The following is a 23,358-nucleotide window of genomic DNA, read 5'->3' on the forward strand; positions in this document are numbered from 1 at the left end:
AACGACTCACTTAAAAAAGCTATGTTTCGCTTCAAAGCGCAGTGTCCACATAGCTAAAAGCAGTGTTGTAGCGTTGTAGTGCTTGTACATACCTTAATCCAGTACTGTACTTGACTAGAGAGAATCACCTGGACAAAAAACACAATGTGATAGTTAGCAACTGACCAATGCAAGAAACCAAAACCATAGCAGATAATTATTCTTTTAAGAACATTTGCCCACATTCCTTTCTATAATTAACCTAGAGTGTATACACTTTTTAATGAAGTTTGACCTCGGATTTAGATTAATCTGTTAAGGATACAATTTCCCAGATACAAATTGACCGGTGCAAACAAAACACTGCAGATAGTTAGCCCATATTTAAAAAAGCTATTATCATTATTATATGTTAACATACATTTTTAACTTAACTTCACCAGAAAACTTTTACTAACTACAAAATTTCTCTCTAAAATAATTAGGTTTTGTTTTATCATTGATGAACTGATGGGCAATGGCAAGTAATGGCAAGTAATGGTGGGTTTAAACATGCATGGAGGATGCCACAAAATTGGGAAGATGTAGAAAAGTACATAAATGTAAATCAGTTACTTCACTTTTCTGTGTTCTAAAACTCTAAACTGCGTGTGTGAAATTTTAATGCATAAGACACAGACACAGCTGAAATGAGCCCTGGTGGGCTTACTTCGTTACACATGCATCTACTTTGATGTTTTTTGTATTTAAAAAAAAAAAAAACATGCCATTGCACTGTCTATCAATGAAGTTTTAAGTTGTGCACTTCGGTTTGCTTTTTTTGCTTAACTCTATCCGTATCCAATATCTACAAGAATGTAAGTGCGTGACATACATGAACATATAGGCTCCACTATATGTGTAGTTTACATATTTTGCCACATATATCCCATAAGTCTGACATATGATAAAATATGTAAACTAAATACATACATAGAGTATATGGCCAAGTATGTCTTTCACATCTAAGCTTGTAGATGTAATGTAACCAACTCGTCACCATAAATACACAAATGATATACCTCATCAGAGTGCATCCTGAGGATGTTTTTTTTTTTTTTTTTTTTTTTTTTTCTTCTTCTCAGCATTCTAAATTGCACACATCCTTTTTCTGGACCTGATGATCTAAGTATCTAAGGAGAGAACCATCTCTTTCCTTCTCATCTCTGTTGAAAGTTGCACTTAAGTTGCAATGGTCGGGCTAGATGTACTGCATTGGAGTAATTTCTCACTTAATGTGGCTGACTTTAGTGAATCATAACATGGAGTTAATCTGCAGATGCTCCGGTTCACGATCAGACCAAATTTTTCTATAGGTGACCGTTTTTGAGCCATGGCAAAGGCCAAAATGTGGCCTGTAACAGACTCGTTGAACCTTCTTTTTAGGCTAGTTGATTGCCAGAAATGTTTTTAGCTATGTGTAACGCTATTATACTGTACATATACTGTACATGTTGCGTTTTTACTGGTGGGACTTTACAGTATAACATGTTGCCAAATTGCTGATGTTTTGCTATCAGCTCACTTGACACTATTTACCAGAAATCAGTTCTTCTTCACTGCTCTAAAACAGTAGCTGTGCAGTTTTATCCATATGGGAAACTATAAATTCCAGATCCAGTATTTTAAGCGGAGGCATTTCTGATACTAGTATCAATATCAGAACTACTCTAATTCTAGTCAGAAACCTGCACCTGTAGTCCTGGTAAAATCTCTGGAGGTTCTAGACCAGGGGTGTCCAAACTACGGCCCGCGGGCCAACTGCGGCCCGCGGTCCAGTTTTTATTGGCCCGCAGCAAATTCTGAAAATATGATTGAATATGGCCCGCACAAGAAGCTTTAGCTCAACTCTGTTGCACTTCTCAGTTTCAACACTAGATGGAGCCAGCTATGGAAACGGTGCTTCTCCACTAAACAAAATTAAGCAAAGAAAAACTTTTACCGCGAGTCACCAGAAATGGCGGCACCGAAGAAACGCAAAATAGCAAGTGAGTGTAGAAGATTTCAAACACGGTAGGAAAATGAATATTTCTTCAAAGAAATCAACGGAAAGTGTGTCTGTTTGATTTGCAATGAAGATGTTGCTGTGATGATTGAGTGAGTGATGTGATGTGAGTATAATGTCCGTCGACACTATGAGACCAAACATCAGAGCTACACATTGTACACCGGTGCTGAACGAACACAGAAAATCAAGCAAATGGCAGCTAGCCTGCAAGCTCAACAACGGTTTTTTTTTCGTGCTAACAAAATACAGGAAAACGCCACAACAGCAAGCTATGAAGTCGCTAAACTTATTGCCCAGCACGGCAAACCGTTCTCAGACAGTGATTTCATAAAGCAGTGCCTCATGAAAGTCACAGAAATAATGTGCCCGGAAAAAGTGCAGGATTTCAACAACGTGAGCTTATCCAGAAATACAGTGGTGCGGAGAATCGAGGACTTGTCAGCTAACTTGAAACTTCAGCTGAGAGACAAAGCTTGTGCTTTTGATTTTTACTCGATAGCATGCGATGAGAGCACAGATGCCACAGACACCGCGCAGCTGTTAATTTTTTTGCGGGGACTAGGTGATAATTTTTGCTGTACGGAGGAGCTGCTTGATATGATGAGCCTAAAAGGCACAACGACGGGTAGAGATATTTTTGAAGCTGTGTCAGAGGCAGTTGAAAAGATGGAGCTTAAATGGGACAAGCTCTGTGGAGTAACAACGGATGGAGCTCCGGCCATGACGGGCGAGCGCAAAGGAATGGCATCGATGGTGTGCGCCAAGGTAAAAGAGAGCAGAGGTGAGGCTGTTAGGATGCACTGTATAATCCACCAAGAAGCACTGTGTGCCAAGACTGTCCAGCTGGGCGATGTGATGAACACTGTTGTAAAAACTGTCAACATAATTCGAGGTAGAGGACTGTACCACAGAGAATTTCAAGCTTTCCTATCTGATGTGGATGCTGAATACGGGGATGTACTCTACCACTCTGATGTGCGCTGGCTCAGCCGCGGCTCTGTGCTGCAGCGGTTTTATTCGCTGAGGTCAGAAATCGACCAGTTTTTGAAAGAGAAGGGCCGACCTCTTCATGAACTGAGTGATCCTCTGTGGCTGGCAGACCTGGCATTTTTAGTTGATCTTACTCATCATCTGAATACACTGAACAAGAACCTACAAGGCAAAGAACAGCTGGTGCCACACCTGTATGCGCGCATGAAAGCCTTCTGTGTAAAGCTCCGCCTGTTTGACACACAACTACGAAGCTTTAATGCTGCACACTTCCCTGCGCTGTCTGAAATCAAGTCTGCTTTTCCAAAGGCCGACTTTTCTGCTAAAAAGGAGAAATATGTGTCTGTGATTGCATCTCTCGTGACAGAATTCAACCAGCGTTTCCAAGATTTTTCTGTCATTGAAAAACAAATCAAGCTGTTCTCGACCCCCTTCCTGGTGGATGCAGAAGAAGTGGAAGAGAGTCTGCAGTTAGAACTGATTGAAATGCAATGTGATGATTCTCTGAAGAGTCAACATGAGCTTCTCTCCCTCCCTGACTTCTATCAGAGTTTGGATAATGCCAAGTTTCCTCTGATGAGACGCCACGCAAAAAGAATGATGAGCCTGTTCGGCTCAACATACATATGTGAACAAACATTTTCTCTGTTAAATCAGAATAAAAGCAGACTGAGAACCAGAATGACTGATAGCCATCTCTGTGAAGTCCTTCGTGTCTCAACCACCAAACTTTCTCCTGACATGTCAGCCATCCTTCAATCCAAAGGACAGCATCACTGCTCCCACTGAGTGCAATGTTCTTCACATTATAGGTGAGTTAGAAATACACACAGTATTCATGTGTCAATATGTCACCTCTAGTGTGTGGCCCGGCCCTTTGTTTATTTTTCTGTATTTGGCCCTCACTAAAAAAACACCCCTGTTCTAGACTATGGAACTGCTGCTCACATCTCTGATCTGTTAAGTGATTCATTTTGTGTCTATATATAGATCTATGGTGCTCATCTAAACCAGTAGGCTACTGGGAACAATCCTAAATCTGAATACACATTTACAGGGTTTTAGGATAACAGTCCTAACAACACAGTCTCCATGTAGAGCACCATACTCTAAGTGGCTCAAGAAACAGAACCAGTGATGACTGTATTTGTCATGTGACAGGACTGGTGTAAGGGAGGGGTTTTCAAAGTGTGGGAAAGTGAGCTGAGATATGCTCTCAGCAAAAAACTGATTTTGCCTCCTTATTATGTGAAAGAAAGGGCCGAGTGAATCAGTGTGGTGCACACAGCTCCACAAAAAAGTAATTGCACAGATCACAATGTTAGACATATTTAGGGCCCGAGCACCCAAGGGGTGCAAGGACCCTATTGGAATTGCGCTGTTTATTATTCTTCCGCACCGCTAAATAAATTGCCTTTTTGAAGGCCTAAACATGCTCAAACACTCATGAAAATTTGCACAGGCATCAGGCCTGGTTAAACTTTACGTATTCTATGGGTAGTGCACATTGGTGTGGCAAAATGCCTCCAAAGCGACACCTAGAAATTTAAAAAAGGGGCCCTTCCTACTCCATGACCGTGACCTGGTCCTCTTCAACTGGGGGCATAAAATACTTGGCAGATTCTGATGATGCTTTATTGTGAAAATTGTGATTTTTCATTCAAGGGCTTGGCTTTGGCGGCAAGGTGAATATGAACCAGGAAGGGGCGATATGTCCATGACAAAATCTCCAATTCCAATATCATTGTTGTTTGTTGTATCAAGTTGTTTAATATCAACTTTAGACTTGTGCAATGCTAAATTGCATAGCTTTTTAAGACCTGCCCCTGATGGCAGGGCAAATTTCTATGCTTTGCCATGAAAAAATCAACTCACTGTAAATCAAGCACACATTCCCCAAACTAACCCAAACATTGTGTGTTGTCCGGCCTGAACACATCTACACGCCCATTTTCATTAATAGTCATAGCGCTCTCTTGTGGTAACAGGAAATGCCATGTTTTACAATTTTATGTACTTTTCCTGGCAGGTTGAACACACAAAGTTGGCCAGAATATGCTGAAGACATTGATGTTGTGTGAGTGTGAAAAATGTGACTTTTGCTTGAATGGCCTAACTGTGGCGTAACTTTGCAATGAAACAGGAAGTTGTTGTAACTCAAGTATCCATTCTTCAATCTGCCCCAAATTTCACATTTGGTGATAGTCTCACACTGAAGACATCTGCATGCTAATATGAAGTCATACTCACAGCGCCACCCACTGAAAACAGGAAGTGCCCCTTGAGTGACAATCATCATTTGATTTACATGACATTTTCATTGTCAGCTCTATAATTGAAATACGGGAACATAATGTGTGCGTGTTGCATGTTCTTTGGCTTCACACAGTGGACGCGATTTATTATGCGAGGAAACATGCAAAACATGTTGTCAGATCAAGCAAGAAATCTTAACCTTTGACAGCAGTGTCCGCTGGTCATTACAATGCATGGCTGCTTTAACCGGCCTACTGCAAGCCGTAGCAGCATGGTGAATTTCGATGATTCACCATGAGAAATCAATTAGCTATAACTCCAGTATACATTGTCCAAACTGCCTCAAACTTTTTGTGTTTATAAGAGTAATGAATAATTACTAAATTAATATAACAATGTGTAAGGTTAAAGTAAATAAACAGATTCTAAAGCAATCAAAGAATTTTGTATTAAATGTTGAGGTGTAATTGACTACAAATGATATTGCTTGGGTGTGGTTGACTGCAATTGAAAAGAATCAATATCAGTAATATTCATTGCGCCACCTAAGGGCAATATGAAATATAATATTTTACAATTTCATGTACTACTCCTAGCAAGCTGTCCAGACCCTCCTCAATCCTGGTTAGAAAAGATTTCTCCCCTTGATGATGGTACATTGCAAAAATTAAGACTTTTCAGTTAAGGGCATGGCCTCAACGAAGCTGTTTAATTTGAAACAGGAAGTGGTTGTAACTCCATTATACTTTGTCCAGTCTTCTCCAAATGTAAGCTTTATGCCTAGATGATGCTTCCCTGTGAAAATTCTGAGTTACCATTAAATGGCGGGGGTTCAGGAAAATGATGAATTTCTGTGTGTTTCATTGTGTTCTCTGATACTCAGTCACATGTGGGCTTATTCCATGGTCTCTGGCTCCACCTGTTGGAAAAAATTGAGAATTCAAACAAACATACAATATCTTCAGCATTAACTATGTTGTATATTGTCCAATCTTGCCCAATTTTCATATATGATGACAGTCTCACACTGAAGACATCTGCAAACAAATATGAAGTCATAGTCACAGCACTATCTTTTGAAAACAAAAAGTAATTCTTGAGTGGCAATTCATCTTTCTATTTACATGACATTTTCAATGTCTGCTCTGCATGTGACATACAGACACATAATGTGTACTTGTTGTTTGGTCTCTGTCTTCACACAATGGACAAAATTAAGAATGCATATAAAAATGCAGTACATTTTCTCTGCTGCCACATGGTCTGTGAAAGAAATCTTAACCCCTGGGTATGGTGTCCAGCAGCCGCCAGGATGCGCGGCTGTTTTAACCAGCGTGCTGTGTGCCTTCTCGAGGTGCGCCGGAGTGCAAGCGCCCAACCAACACTGCTTGTAGCTTTAATTAGGGCCTGAACGCACCAAATTATTGCAACCTATTGCAACTGCAGTGATTATTATTATTGCGACCGGAAGATAAATCGTCTTTTTGAGGCCTTTCCCATGCGCAAAAACTGACAATTTACATATTTTATAGGTCTCGCCCATGGGTGTGGCAAGATGGCTCAATAGCGCCACCATGTAATTTCAAAAAATTGAGACCCCGCTCTGTGTTTCACCTACATGTATGAAAATCGGTAGGCACATGTAACATGCCAAGAATTACAGAAAAGCCTCTTGCACCCATACCCTAAACCCAACAGGACGTCTGCCATTTTGAATTCAATTTGCAATTTTTACGCTGTTTTTGCGATTTGGGGTACTTAAACGAACTCCGACTTCATCAGATTGACATGATCTGTGGTCAGCCTCATCTTAAGACCTTTGTGATGTTAAATTGCGAAGCTTTTCAGTTTTTGTTGGAGGACCCGCCCATGGTGTCGTGGCGAATTTCTATTCTTCACCATGAAAAATGAACTTGTTCCCATTCCAACACACATTGTGCACACTGCCCCAAACTTTTCCCCGAGCACCGACCGGTGCCATGACCCTTTTGAAACTGTACTGTTTATTAGGGCCGGAGCACTGAGTGTGCCAGGGCCCAGTGATCCCTGGCACTGGAGGTGCAAGGAACCTATTGTCTTTGCAAGGATTATTATTATGATTATTATTATTAATTTCTAGTTTATTTTTTCTCACGCTACACCTCCCCTGAAGTTCTCTGGCACCCCCCCCCCCCCCCCCCCCCCCCCCCCCCCCCTAGGTGCTTCACACTTTGAATACCGCCGGTGTGTGATGTTTAGTGACTGACAGGCTTCATTGTGTCTGTGTGTGTGTTTTCTTCAGAGGAGTGCAAAGAGTGTCATGACCATCAGGACACCTCACTGTCAGCAGCAGTTCACCCNCCCCCCGGTAGGTGCTTCACACTTTGAATACCGCCGGTGTGTGATGTTTAGTGACTGACAGGCTTCATTGTGTCTGTGTGTGTGTTTTCTTCAGAGGAGTGCAAAGAGTGTCATGACCATCAGGACACCTCACTGTCAGCAGCAGTTCACCCTGACACTGAGTCAGCTGCAGCAGCAGAACCACTGAGAGAGCGTCCAGTAGAAGAGGTGACAGCTAGACTGGCTCAACAAGACCAGGAGGAGCAGGACGTCATGGCAGGTAGGCTGGAAACGACACACACACACACACACATACACCTCTGTCTCTCTCTCTCTCTCTCTCTCTCTCTCTCTCTCTCTGTCTGACTGTCTCTCTCTGACTGTCTGTCTGTTTTGTCTGTCTGTCTGTCTCTCTCTATCGGTCTGACTGTCTGTCAATTCAATTCAATTCAATTCAACAGGCTTTATTGGCATGAAATTTTCAATGTGTAGCAGCCAATACACCACATTCTCTCTTTTCCCCCAGAATGATGGGTAATTTCTCCCTGTCTGTTAAATACTTAAATACAGGGCATTTCTGTTCAAATTTTGTGAAGAATTCCTCCCTGATGTTTGTGTATTTGCTGTCAGGAAAAGTAGTTCTGTCTCTATAGCTCTGTGATCAGAGTGACAGCGCAGCCTGTTCTCTCTGGGCAGCCAGGTCTGCCTGTGTCTGCCCTCCTCTATTGCCAAACTGTGCTCACTCAGTCTTTACATTGTTAGTATTTTTCTCAGGTTCTTATCAGCTACTGTGGTCAGGTAGTCTGCGACAGTCTACTGTCTGTGTGGAGCCAAATATGTTTCTAGTTTGTGTTGTTGAGGGTGTAATATCGTTCCAGTAGCTTTTCTTTGTCTTTAGTTATAATTTGGTTGGATCTAATCTCTGACAGTGTAACTGCTCTGGTGCTGGCTGCAGTTTGTGATGTCAGAAGGTGAAAGGTAAGCCAGCCTCAGGACCAGTTTGCTGAGGGGACTCCTTTCTATGTCCAACTCTTGGCAGGCGAGAGTGTTTTAATGGTAAGAGGCAGTGTTACTCTTTTTAATTAGGCTCCAGAATTTGAGAGCTCTACTCTGAATACTCAGAAGCAATGGGTTTTGACATAATTCAGCCCTGCAAGCAGAGTTTGGGCTTTTTCTGTCTACCTGGAGAATACTTTTGCAGAACTCTGTATGCGAGATTTCAATTGGATTTTTTTTTTTTTTTGGTTTTTTTTATGCCTTTATTGGATAGCACAGTAGAGAGAGACAGGAAATGGGGAGGCAGAGAGAGGGGGAATGACATGCAGTAAAGGGCCATCCGATGCGGAATTCGAACCGGGGCCGACTGCAGCGAGGACTGTAGCCTCTACATATGGGGCGCCTGCTCAACCCACTGTGCCACTCGACGCCCCTTCAATTGGATTTTTGTCCCATTTTTCATTTTCATTTTGTAGTAAGGGCCCCCATATGTCATTGCCACACGATGCAATCAGTTCACTTATTAGAATTTGGATTTGAACTGAGCACTCGATGGCATAGAAAGCCTTTTTGCCTTTCCTTTGAGTTCCTTCACAGCAGAGCAGAAGTTTCCTGTGGAGCTAATCTGTAAACCTAGGTAGGTGTAGGTATTTGTTTGTTCTATTTGGGTCCCTCCTATTTTAAATGTTTAAATGTAATTTCTTTGCAACCCTGATCTTTTCTGGAAGGTGATAATTTTGGTGTTGTTTGTCAAGGCCCAGGTCTGACGGTACTGATGAAGAAAGTCCAGATTCTGCTGAAGACATTCATTAATAGGAGAGAGTATGACCAGGTCATGTGCATAAAACAGACACTTGATTTCTGTGTCTTGAAGTGTGAGACCTGGTGCTTGTGATTGCTCTAATAACAATGCCAGTTCATTAATATAAATACTGAAGAGGTTGGAGCTGACATTGCAGCCTTGCTTCACCCCTCTACCCTGTGGGAAGAAGTCTGTGCATTTATCTCCAATTTCAACAGACAATTTGTTATTTTCATAAATTGATTTAATTACATCAAAAGACTATACCCCTATATTACTTTCTATTAGTTTAAAAGGTAATCTCTCATGCCAGACTGAATCAAAAGCCTTTTGTAAATCAACAAAGAATGCATGAATTCTGCCTTTATTTTGATTTACATATTTATCAATCAGTGTATGTAGGGTGAAAATGTTGTCAGATTGGAGGGACTTAAGAGTAGGGATGGGTACCGAGCCCTGGTATTGAACGGACCCCGGGGGTTCCTTTATTCAAGGCCACGGTATCAAATAAGCTACGACCTTAACGGTTCTGCTATCAGTACTTGTTTTTTAGTTTTTTTTTTCTCCGCTAGATAAACGTTATCTGGCACATTTATTTCACCAACTCCGTCAAATATCTGTCTATGTATGACATATTTTTGCTATTCTCACAGAAGACAAGAGATCTGTCTCTCTCATTTTGCCTGCCTGCTGTTTGTGTGGTCCAAAGTGTGGCTCTACTTTACTAGAGTTGATGCAGACACAGCCCGTTGTCACAAACGTGTGAGAAATGTTTTGTTTTGTTAAGTTTTTTTTCTTCCTCAAAAAGTATGGATAAGAGTACCATTAAAGTACCAGATCGATAAGCAGTATCGGTAAGAGGAGTACTACCGTTAAAATCTTAACGATACCCATCCCTACTTAAGGCTCTGTGCTCGATGAGGAAGTCTGTAATTCTTGAATTTAAAATATTTTCACAGATTACTATTTACGCAGATGCATCTGTAATTATTGGGATCAGATTTGTCTCCATTTTTGAAGATGGGTGTGATCAGCCCTTCACTCTCACTTTAACATCTTATTTAAGATGCTATCAAGCCCATATGCTTTTCTGGGCTGCAGAACCTTCAGTTTGTCTTCCAGTTCTGATTCTGTGATGGGATAATCCAGTGGGGTCTGGTTATTCTTTATCAGTTTTTCTGAGATCTTCTCTTGAACTTGATTCTTTGTAGGTTTTCTACAGGTTAGGTTAGGTCTATAGATTAGCGGTGGGCATGATTAATCGATGATCAATAATTGATCATTAAGAATTTTGTCGATCACATGGAATCTGATCGTTCTAACGTGTGTATCAACGAGGTTGTGTTGTGTAGTGTGTCTTGAAGCAATACAATGAATTTAACCTGTTCTGATAGTAGAATATTAGATAGTAGAGCAAGCTCTCTCCTCTGGCTTTCTCTTGTTGTAGCTCACTCACTTGTTCTCTCAGAGTGAAGAGGTCTTCCTTGTGGCTTTCTGTCTCTGATTAATTGTATTTCATGGGTTATCTGTGTGTTCTCTTGCTCTTTTCTCTAATATTTTAATGCTAACCCTAACCTAACCCCATTTGATGGCATATGACGGACTAAATTTAACTGATGTCCAGCACAGACTTTGCTGAACTTTACCGCTCCCATATCAATGCAGACTGTCATGGCTGCCTACAGAGCATCACTTAACAATAGCCTGGCAATATAGCAGTGTAATTGTTTTTCTTTTTCAATTGATCAATTGATGCATGAAATGGAAGTTGTGAAAGTATCACGTTTATCTGTGATTTTCACATTTTGACGGCATGTTGAATCTCTGGCAAAAACACTTTGCATCTGCTTACGTAAAAGTCATCATAGACTACTGATGATGTATCACGTTCTTTAAAAGGGTGTCCCATTTAATAGGGATAGATATCAATCGCTACCCCTTGTAACTCAGTTCCAACGGGAAAGGGGAAGGTGTAAATATGAGAAATGGGATTGGGCCTTGTCTGCTGGGTAGTCTATATTAACGTTGTCACTCATACTCTGCGGGAGTGAGGGAGGGTTAGCTGCTGTTCTGAATGGCTCATTGGTCAAGTTTGAATCAAAATCAAAATGCCTATTTTCCAACTGCTTCTGTTAGCCTCCACTGCTCACATCCAACTGCCACAGTTAGCTGCAACTGATTCCAACTGCCGTTTTGGGGTTCCAAATGTCACTGTTTGACCTTTGCTCAAGTTGCTTATCTGAGTTTTTCTTGGTACTAAAACTATTATAATTTCAGCTTTTTAACACTCCAGGCCTATACTCACTCTCTTTTGAGTATGTACTTTGCTGATTCCTGTTGTTGTTGTTGTTTGTTGACTCCTGTTTCCTGTTTTCCCCTATTGCATCAACAAGCTTCTGCTAACTCCTGCTAGCTCTTGTCACACTTTCTTTGGAGAAATGTTCTTGTTTTCTCTTGCTTCTCCACTTGTCTAGTTTGACTTTCTTGTTGTTCTTGATCTTATTTTTATGTTGTCCAAATATGACTTTGTTCTTCTCAATTCAAAATGACAAAAAAAACATGCAAATCTAAGAGCTCATGTAGTACATGCCTGGTCTCTCTTTTGGAATTCTCTCTCTCTCCCTGACTGTCTCTGTTTGTCTTTCTGTCTCTCCCTCTCTCTGTCTCCCTCCCTCTGTCTGTCTCTCTCTCTTTCTCTCCCTGACTGTCTTCCTCTCTGAATGTCTTTGACTCTCTCTCCTCTCTCTGCCTGTCTTGTCTCTCTCCCTGTCTCTCTGCCTATCTGTCTCTCTCTTTCTCTGTCTCTTTCTCTCACTCTCTTTGCCCGTCTCTCTGACTGCCTGTCTGTCTGTCGGTCTCTCTGTCTCTCTGTCTGTCTTGCAGCTGTAACAGCCAGTCTTGAAGACTCTCTGTCCAGCTCAGCAAAAGCGACCCTGCATGCAATTGGAGCTCAGGAGGCAGCGCTGCAGGCCATCACACGACACACACACAAGCTGAAGGAGGCCATGGAAGCAGAGGTACAGAGCAGAGGTCAACTGTATGACTCATGGATTCATTCATTAATGCTGCTACAGGTACTGCTGTGTCTCAGTGTTAGAGCCAAGAGGTGACTCCAAATACCACACATTAATCCCTGTGCCATCATTACCACTGTTGACTGTCCACCATGATAACAGAGATAAAGATTAAACTGCTAGTCTTTTTACGAGCACTTCAAAGTTCAGTCTTACAATGCACCTTATCCACCAACACATCTGAATTGTTTTCAGCAGCCATGACTGCAGGTCTTGTGTTGTTTGTAATAATGTAGCAGTAACTACCGAGTACTCATGCAGTAATAACTACTGAGTACTCATGCAATAGTGATAACAATAATAATGATAAACTGTGTGTATAGCACCTTTCATATATAATCGCAGCCGGAGAAATTTGTGCTTGCTGCTTGGTGCGTGTACTTCACTTCTCACGTTTCAATATGTATATGTGTGTGTGTGTGTGTGTGTGTGTGTGTGTGTGTGTGTGTGTGTGTGTGTGTAGTGGTAGAGCTGCCCAACAGAAAAGTTGGAAAGCTAAGAAAAGTCATAGCACATAATTCCCATTCGAGCATCACATATTGATATAAATATTTTTTGGGTTTTCTCAAAGCTGTGGGAATAATTACACGCTGAAATTTCGATACGGAGGATGAGTAAGTCGGTAAGCAGAAGCTTAAGTAATTGCTGAAGCAATACATAAGTAGCTAAAGCAATTGCTGAATTTGTATGCTGGAGGTTGAATCAGATGAAATGGTTGAAAAATGCCTGAATTGTTGATGGAAGGTGTAACAAATGAAATAAAACTGTACAAAAATGTACAAACCAGAAAAACATGTAAGTTAAAAGCTAAATGGTCTAAAATGGCTTAAAAAAAAACCTGAGAAAGAAGAAATGTACTAGCAAAACTTGTAATGTCACGCATGAGGGAGATTTCTGACCCAATGCTAAAATAGTTGAAAAAGCAGAACAGAAACAAAGTGACATGCCAAAATGATGAAATGCAAAAGCTAACTGGATCATGTTGTTGAAACAGTTGAAAGCCAAATCATTTACTGTCAAAAGTGAAAGTAGGAGTAAAACGCCTTAAAACTGTGAAAGAAGAAATCATTTTCATTAGTAAAAGAACGATAAACTGCATCCTTAACAGCAGAAAGTTTAATCTTTTAACAGTTACACTAGACAGAAATTTGTCTCACTTCTGTGGTTTTTAAGTTTTGTAAATACAGTCCAATCTGACCTGAGAACAGTTTGCAGGACTCAGTATAAGTGAGTGTAACCTTCTAAAAGCCCTTTGAACTTGCCTGGACTGGCCAATATGACCTCACAATAATGGCTTCTAATCGAACTTATAATCACGATCATAGAAAGACATGAAGATACACACACACTCAAACAACTTCACAACCAGTGGTGTAGTTGATGTGATATGCAGGTGTACGCCGTATGTCCACTAAGAAAGCTCCAGAGGTTTCGTTTCCGTAACCACTTAAAAATGCCCAAGGATATGTAACAAGATAGTTTTGAGACAGAACTTACAATTCAGCAATTCTATTTTGTACAGAACGAGTCAGGAGATCTGACAGTAAACTCCTAAAATGTCCTGCCCGCATCACTGTCTGATTGGTTACACATCACGAGTAATAGACTATCATGCTGAAGTCTGCTGTGCACACAAATGGGGATTGACAAGAGCAGCTCTGGTTAGTTGCAAGACTGTGTGCCTAAAGACAGCAGACATCACTGTAGACATCACAATCTTCTACCCTGAAGTTACAACAACACCGCACCGAGTGAGAGAGAGAGAGATGGCGAGAGACAGAAGCTAGTGCTAACTGCTATGCTAAAGTAACTAGTGCTGGAGCATGACAAGCATAAGTTTAAATGTACAGCAGGTAGTTAGACACTGTGATGAAGAAAACAGCAACTAAAAAGTAAGTCAGTTAAAATGTTTCTGAGTAAACTGTGTTTAATTTTAAAATGGGGAGGGAGGGGTAAAACATGTTATAGGGTGATAATAATAATAAACTAGAAAATTCCTGGAGAAATTTAAAATGTGCCTGCTGCTTGGTGCGTGTACTTCACTCCTCTCGTTTCAATCTGTACAAAGGACGTTACTTTCAGTTTCATTCATGTCTTATCCTGACAATGACCTCAGTCACTGCAGGTGTCCCTCAAAAAGCCTTTTGAAGCTGTCGCAACTGGCCAAAATAACTGCACACTGATGATTTCAAACCCAAATTTGTCCCCACAACCATAGCAAGACATGTATGCACACATGTACATGCCCTAACAGAAGTTGATCTGCAATAAAGCTATACCACTATATCCCCATATAGACGATAGCTTCTAAGATCAAACTTTTATTACCTACCTTACCGCTTACCTTTTTTTAAATTATATTTTTTTGGGCTTTTTATGCCTTTATGATAGCACAGTAGAGAGAGACAGGAAATGGGAAGGCATAGAGAGGGGGAATGACATGCAGTAAAGGGCCGTCCGATGCGGGATTCGAACCGGGGCTGACTGGAGCGAAGACTGTAGCCTGCTCAACCCACTGTGCCACTCGACGCCCCTTACCTCTTACCTTTTTGAGACATTTTGAAAGTGTAATTCCCTCTTACCATGTTGAGACTTTTATTTTGAAGGTCAATCCAATTTGTTGAGATGCTGTTTGTGTGTTTCTGTCAATATATATATGGGTGTGTGTGTGTTGGGTCTGAGCTCTACCTCATGAGCTGGACACCAAATATGTTGGATTTCGGTTGTCTATCAATTTATTGGCTATCATAAATTAAGAAAAATATTAATATTAAAAATATTAATGTTAAATAACTTTAAAATGAATTAAAGTCCTCGGGGCACCAGCCTAAACTAATAGGCAAGATAGCCAATATGGTTTTGGTCTCAATTTATTACCATTAATCTGGAACTCTGATTAACCATTAGCTTACTAACTATAACCAAATTACCATATCAACAGTAAGTTAAAGTTGAAGGATTGGAATTCTACCAAGTAGAGGTTGGCAATATTCACGGTTGTGCAACATTAAACACACCAGTAGTTATACTTAGAGGCATTTATTTACAATGGAGCAGAGTAAAACACAATGTCTAATCTAGTATATACAAGTGTGTGTGTGTGTAGGGGTATGTGTGTGTGTTTGTGGGGACACAAACAAAGGCAAGATGGCCGATTCACAGTGGTCACTGTGACCACATGACCTGAACAAAGAAGACTACACAAGATGGCGGTAAACAAAGAAACTACTCAAAATGGCCGCTGAGACCACCTGGTGTGTGTGAGAGGGAAGGTGTGAGTTTCTTTGTTAGCCTAGCTCATGTAATCTAAAGGTACCGGGTTAGAGGGAGGTGGTTAGCTTCATGCAGTTTCTAGAACTGAGACGTACTACTATGTGTGTGAACATACGAGTACCTGATTAACTGTATGACTGACCACAACCTAAGCAAACATTACAACAACAAGACATCAATCAACAAGTACATTAACAAAGTTAAAACTTCTGCTGCTTAGCTATGCTGTGCTGTGCTATGCTGTGCTGGGAAAGGTTAGGCCCAGTCAGTTAACGTTACCCAGTCCTTGGAACAAACAAAGAGGTCCTTTCCAGTGTTGGTGTAAAGTCCAGTGAGTTGGGAGGCTTTTTCTGGTGGAGTAAAGTCCTGTCTGGCTGTGTTGCTTTGCTGTTATCTCCTTTGTTCTCCTCACAGAGTTAGCTGTTCCCAACTAACTCTGCTATGACTCCTGTTGCTTGGAAAATCAGCTGGCCTTGTGTCGGAGCTGCTGATTCTGAAGAGAATTTGGTTCACTCTCAGTTAATCCAAAGCAGGTCGCTGCTGTTGAGGAGAAAGAGTGTTTGCAGGCTGCTGTGAGCAGGCCGGCGATAGAGCTGGTTTCTCAGGTAGCAGAGCTGACCTGGGCTGGGGCCTTGTTGCCCTTTGAAGAGCAGAGAGGAGAGAGCTGGAGCTGTCTCCAGAGCAAGCCAAGAAGAGAAGAGAGAGAGAAGAGGGCCAGAGACTTCTGGTTTTTGTTTTGGTGACCCCTTGGGGGTCACATGTCACATGCTGACCACACTGGCTGGCCACGTAAGGTCCGTGGGGGGGATCATCCCAGGTGTGAACCGGTGAGGAACTGTGGAGTGTGAGTTCCTTTGTCCAGTGGAGCAAAAGAACATTTGGTCTCTGAAGATGATGGATCCCAACAGTTGTGTGTGTGTGTGTGTGTGTGTGTGTGTGTGTGCGTGTGTGTGTGTGTGTGTGTGTGTGTGTGTGTGTGTTGCACACACCTGAGCTTCTCCCTGTCTCCATCCCTGAAGGCCTCCTTTTTCTGGTTGAGGAGGGTCTTGTTATTGGTGATCCAGGGTTTGTTGTTTGGAAAGCAGTGTACAGTTCTTGCTGGTATTACAGTGTCCCTGCAGAAGTTAATGTAGTCCGTGTTACATTCAACCATTCTATCAAGGTCAGGGTCCTTGCTTTTATCATTTTCCTGTGACTCCAACAGGACATTCCAATCATTCCAATCTGTGCACTCAAAACAGTCTTTTAGACACTTACTGGCCTCCGGGGTCCAGTTCCTGAATGAGTGGGTGGTTGCAGCCTGCCTCAGTACACAGGGCTTGTAAGAAGGCTGAAGAAAAACCAGATTATGATCTGATCTGCCAAGTGGTGGTAGAGCTGAAGCAGGGTAGGCTTCCTTGACATTTGCATACAACTGATCCAGTGCCTTATTTTCCCTTGTGGGACAGTCAACATACTGAGTGAAGCCAGTCAGGTGAGAGGTGAGAGTGACATGGTTAAAATTCCCCCGATATTGCAATGAATGCATTAGGGTGCTGGGTCTGTACTCTCGCAACAGTCTCATGAATTAGTAATAATAATAAATGATAAAGCTATTAAATCAAAGAATATCTTTAGGTTACCAGACATATCAGTTCCTAGGTGAGAACAATAACGAAATCAACCAATTGATTGCAGATAGGCATTTTTGAGCCTGGGCATGCACTTGATAATTACTAAGATACACTCAGTTGGCAATTTATTATTAAAATAGTTTTAGACAGTTGTTGATTCAGTTAATCACTGTTGAGGATGTAATGTAGACAGATTCTGTGAAACAGGACAAATTTGTCAACTAACTAGAAAGCAATGATGTGTGAAGACTGAAATATGTGGCTGTTATGACGAGTTATACAGATTTTTTCAGGAGCTCTTCTCCCACTCTAGCAATGATGTCTTCGCTCTTGCCCCAAACATTCCGCGCAATACACACCAATTTAAACTCAAAAATTGTCAGAAAAAAAGCATAAAACTAAAACTGGGATGAATCAGAAACTCTTGAAGATATCAAAAAGTTAAATACAAGTTTAATAGCTGAAAGTCTTGTGAACAGTGTAAAGTTTGATTGAAGGCTGTAGCTTAAAGTATGCTGAAGTAGCTGAAGTTCAAAGAGGCTGAAGTTTTCAAGGATTTGAACATCGTCTCAGTTCATCTGAATGGCAAAAAATTGTCATAAAATGCTTAATATTTCAAAGATTATAAATAGTACTAATAAGAAAAATAATAGCATCCTACTCCTGAAGAAGCTGCAGTGTGGCAGAAAGAGCATGAAAAAAACAAAGAGCAGCATAGCCATTTACCTCCCAGAAGGAAAAGAAAGGGAAGAGGAGTAGGAGAGGAGATAAATGAGACACACCTGTGAGCCGAGGGAAGGGAAAAAGTCTCTATTCTCCTGTCTGGCGCCCAATAGTTTAAATAACTATTTCATTCCTCTATGCTACAGCATGTTTTGGTATTTGAACGGTTTTTGTAGCACAAAGTATGAAGGAGTAGTTAGATGCCAAAAAACTGGACTAAGAAAAAGAATTTGAGGAACTAGAAAATGCTTTTCTTGCTTAAAATGCATGTGAATGCTGAGAGCTGAATGATATTGCTGAAGCAATGCTGAAGTAGCTGAAGCAACTGCTCAAGCAATGATAAAGAAGCTGAAGCAATGCTGAAGTAGCTGAAGCAGTGGCTGAAGATTAAAAGCAGACCTTGTAAGCTGGAGGTTGAATGTTCTGAAATGTTTGAAAAAGGCCTGAATTGTTGCTTGAAGTGTAACAAACAGCTGTACAAAATATACAACATGTAAAAAACAGAAAAACTTGTTAGTTTAAGGCTAAGTGGCTTAAATTGGCTGAAAAAAATGTAAGAAAGAAGAAATGTTCAAGTAAAACTTGTAATGTCACACCTGAAGGAGATTTGACACGATGCTAAAATAGTTGAGAAAGCAGCTCATATTAACTTCAGTACAGTGCTTTGAAAAAAATTTAACCTGGAGGAGCTGAAGTCCATTTGCTGCAGTAAGTGAGAAAGGAAACATGTTGTTGAAACTGTTGTAACAGCTAAATTATTTACTGCCAAAGGTGGAAGTAGGAATAAAATGCCATAAAATTTGAAAGAAGAAATAATTTGTATTAGTAACAGAAATATGAACTGCATCCTACACAGCTTTCTTTCTTTCTTTCTTTCTTTCTTTCTTTCTTTCTTTCTTTCTTTCTTTCTTCCTTCCTTTTTTCTGTCTGTCTGTGTTTGTAAACATCACAGATCAAAGAGTCTCTTAAACAAGCCATATTGCACAGCTGTTTAGAGCTGGAAGACACAGAGCTGAGTGAGATTTTGGCTCAAAAAGCCTCTCAAACAACTGATCTTTATGAAAAAACGGTAACTCCTATCAGAACAATTATTAGATTGTGAACGGCACAAGACCTTCATGCACAGAATATGTGGCTGAATATGAGACAAAATTGTGGAAACAGGAGTGAGTTACAAAAAAGGGTCAGTTCTGCTATTCTTGGGAAATCAGTTCCTGAATTTGTATTGCAGTCTATGGGAGAGTTGTAGGGTACTCCATCACTTTGAGTGTTACTGTTCAAATTCTGTTAGTCTCTGTGCTTAGATAGACATTTTCTGTGAAAGAGGACAAATTTGTCTACAACCTAGGAAGAAATGATGTGTAAAGACTGAAATATGTGGGCATGAGGACAAGGTAGATTTTTTCAGACAAGGTTTAGAGCTTCTTCCACTCTAGCAATGATGTCATCCACTTTAGCCCTGAACATTTTGTGCAATACACACCCATTATAAACTCAAAAATTGTCAGAAAAAAGCATAAAACTAAAACTGTGAAAAATCAGAAACTTTTGAAGATAGCTGAAATAATAATAATATTTTGAATAGGGGGAAAAAATAGCAGAAAAAGCTCAACATTTTAAAAATTATAAATGAAAATAAAAAAAAGTAATACCCGGAATGTTCTGAAAAAGCCAAAAGTTTTGATAGTTGAACGGTTTCTGTAGCACAAAAACTGCAGGAGGAGTTGCTTGCTAAATGCCTCAGCACTACTGAATATGCAGGTAATAATGTAGTAATAACTACTGAGTGCTCATAGGTCAGAACCTCACCATGGTGACAGGCATGGCAGTAGCTGTGTTCCCATCACAAGATGGTCTCTAGTTCCAGACTGCTGATAATTATGTATTTAATAGGATCTAGTTTTGAAAGGATCTCATCTTGACGAGATCTGGTTTTCATAGGATATGGTTTTCTAACTTTTCCTTTATCCACAGTTGATGAAATTTCTCTCACCTTAAGTCTAAATTAGAGGCAGGTATAATCAACTGTTTTATATCCAGTGGCAGAATGAGGCCTTGTTAAGACAAGTTAGCAGAAAATGTTGCAGCTAAAGAAACAGTTGTAGCTTTTGAAAAGTATAAATGTAGACACAACTGTAGTTGGTTTAGACTTTAATCATGACCACAGATGATTTATCATTTTTGATTGTTTTGGTAAAATGGACAAAGGACAATAGAGATGTGAACAGTGACAGGAACTCTTCTGTTGAGACTGTGATGGCTTTGGTTTCTGTTCAGTTTATGTTTGTGTCTCTTTGTTACGCGAGTGTGTGGATGGGGAAGTTTAAAACATTTAACCTGTTTTACAGTAGACTGATTACAGCTCCTCTTAAATCCAGGTTCCACCTCAGGAGAAATCGGACCAGTGGAAGGATCTAGAAGCTGCTCTCACAGATAGAACCTCTGCTGTGAATGATGCTGGAGCTGCTCTGTTGAAAGCCAGGTAAGAGAGATACACGCACGCACTCACGCACGCACGCACACATGCACGTACGTCTGCTCTCCTTTCATGCCTAAAGCAGTGCTGATTTGTGACAGTGTTGGATTTCATCAATGTGTGATTTACCTCCATTTGTCATGTACTTGATTTGCTGATTAGACAAACATTCTTTCATCTTTAAGGCCTTTGCTGGCTAGCCACGCAGTGGAGTATTTGGATGCATGTGATGGAGCATTGTCCTGCATAAAAATCATGGCCTTCTTGAAAGATGCAGACTTTTTCCTGTACCACAGCTTGAAGAAAGTGTCTTCTAAAAACTGTTCTGGAATATGATGGCACTGGAGGATAATGGGTTCCTGGAAGCTTTACGTTCGATTCTTTTCAAATCTTTAGCAGTTAATTTGCGTCTTTTTTTCTGAGGTATCTTGCAACCTGATTGACTATTTGCAACAAAACGTCTGATGGCAGTAGCTGTAGCTCTTGAACAATATCAAGTTCAAGAGTGCTGCATCCCTCTGAAAGGCTTTTTACAATTTTTGAACTTTCAGAGTCAGTTAAATCTCTTTTTCGGCCCATTTTGTCGGAGGAAAAGACCCTGCCTAATAATTATGCACACCTTGATATAGGGTGTTGATCTCTTTAGGCCACATCCTCCCTCATTATACAAATATCACCTGATATGCTTAAATCCAATAAGCATTCAAGTTTATAAATCTTGGAGTTGGAAAATATGCACAAAAATGATGATATGGTCAAAATACTCACTTGCCTAATAATTGTGCACACAGTGTGTGTGTATATATATATGTATATATATGTATGTATGTATACACAGACCCTTTCCAAAAAATTAGAATATCATGGAAAAGTTGTTTAATTTCCATAATTCCATTCAAAAAGTTAAACTTTCATAGATTATAGATTCAGGGCCCACAATTTAAACGATTTCAAGTATTTATTTGTTTATTTTTACATAATTTGGGCTTCCAGCTCATAAAACCCACGAAAACAGGAATTCAAAAAATTAGAATACTGTGAAGAAATCATCATTTACTTCTCAGTTTTTGCAGAAAAAAAAGAAAGAAATTAGGATCACATCAAATCAATCAAAATATGATACTTTCAAAACGATATGTCAATCTTCAATACTTGGTTGGGAATCCCTTTGCCTTAATCACTGCCTCGATGCGACGTGGCATTGAGGCAATCAGCCTGTGGCATTGCCTGGGAGTTATGGAAGCCCAGATTTCCTTGATGCTTGCTGTCAGCTCTTCTTTGTTGTTGGGTCTGGTGCCCCTCATTTTCCTCTTGAGAATACCCCATAGATTCTCAATGGGGTTTAGGTCCGGCAAGTTGGCTGGCCAGTCAAGCACTGTGATGGCATGGGCATCAAACCAGGTTTTGGTGCTTCTGGCGGTATGGGCAGGGGCCAGGTCCTGCTGGAAGATTAAATCTGCATCTCCATACAGATCCTCAGCAGAAGGAATCATGAAGTCCTCTAAAACATTCTGGTAGACTGTTGCGGTGACCTTGGATTTAAGAAAGCAGAGTTTACCAACACCTGCACCGGACATTGCACCCCAAATCATGACTGACTGTGGATATTTCACACTGGACCTCAAGCAGCTTGGGTTCTGTTCCTCACCCGTCTTCCTCCAAACCCTTGGACCTTGATTCCCGAATGAAAGGCACACTTTACTTTCATCGGAAAAGAGGACCTTGGACAGCTGGCCAACGGTCCAGTCCTTCTTCTCCTTGGCCCAGTTGAGACGCTTCCTACGTTGGCTCAGGTTCAGAAGTGGCTTGACCCGAGGAACCCGACAGTTGTAGCCCATCTCCCGGATGCGTCTGAATGTGGTGGTTTTTGAAGCTGTGACTCCCGCCTAATTCCACTCTTTCTGGATCTCTGCCAGATTCTTGAATCTTCTCTGTTTGATAATCCGCTGAAGCCCACGGTCATCTCTTTTGCCCTTCCACTAGACTTTCCATTGATATGCTTGGACACAGCACTCTGTGAACAGCCAGCCTCCTTAGCTATGAACTTTTGTGGCTTACCCATCCTATGGAGGGTATCAATGATGGTCTTCTGGCCAGTTGTCATGTCTGCAGTCTTCCCCATATTGAACCGAACTGAGACAATTGAACCAAACTGAAGCAATTTAATGACACCTGGGGAAACCTGTGCAGGTGCTTTGAGTTTAGTAGATGATTAGTGTGTGACACTCAGTTTAAAACATTCATGCCCTGCAAAATTTGGGCTGATTTCTTCACAGTATTTTAATTTTTTGAATTCCTGTTTTCGTGGGTTTTTTGAGCTGGAAGCCCAAATTATGTAAAAATAAACAAATAAATACCTGAAATCGTTTAAATTGTGGGCCCTGAATCTATAATCTATGAAAGTTTAACTTTTTGAATGGAATTATGGAAATTAAACAACTTTTCCATGATATTCTAATTTTTTGGAAAGGGGCTGTATGTTGTGCCTCCGCCTTAATTTCCACTCTTTCTGGATCTCTGCAGATTCTTGAATCTTCTCTGTTTTGAAGCCCACGGTCATCTTCTTTTGCCCTTCCACTAGACTTTCCATTGATATGCTTGGACACAGCACTCTGTGACAGCCAGCCTCCTTAGCTATGAACTTTTGTGGCTTACCCATCCTATGGAGGTATCAATGATGTCTTCTGGCCAGTTGTCATATCTGCATTCTTCCCATATTGAACCGAACTGAGACAATTGAACCAAACTGAAGCAATTTAATGACACCTGGGGAACCTGTGCAGGTGCTTTGAGTTTGTAGATGATTAGTG

At 40.8% G+C, this 23,358-nt stretch overlaps 1 protein-coding gene across 1 annotated transcript in view; it reads left to right on the forward strand.

Annotated features, from left to right (window-relative positions):
• Positions 1-23,358, forward strand: part of immt (inner membrane mitochondrial protein) — a 49,474-nt gene that overhangs the window by 18,619 nt on the left and 7,497 nt on the right. The window contains exons 6-8 of the mRNA XM_022757118.1: positions 7,707-7,871; positions 12,273-12,406; positions 20,451-20,554. Coding sequence (XP_022612839.1) covers positions 7,707-7,871; positions 12,273-12,406; positions 20,451-20,554 — 403 coding nt within the window. The remainder of the gene's footprint in view (positions 1-7,706; positions 7,872-12,272; positions 12,407-20,450; positions 20,555-23,358) is intronic.

Source organism: Seriola dumerili, unplaced genomic scaffold, assembly GCF_002260705.1.
Source record: "Seriola dumerili isolate Sdu_G_001 unplaced genomic scaffold, Sdu_1.0 BDQW01000264.1, whole genome shotgun sequence".
NCBI lineage: Eukaryota > Metazoa > Chordata > Actinopteri > Carangiformes > Carangidae > Seriola > Seriola dumerili.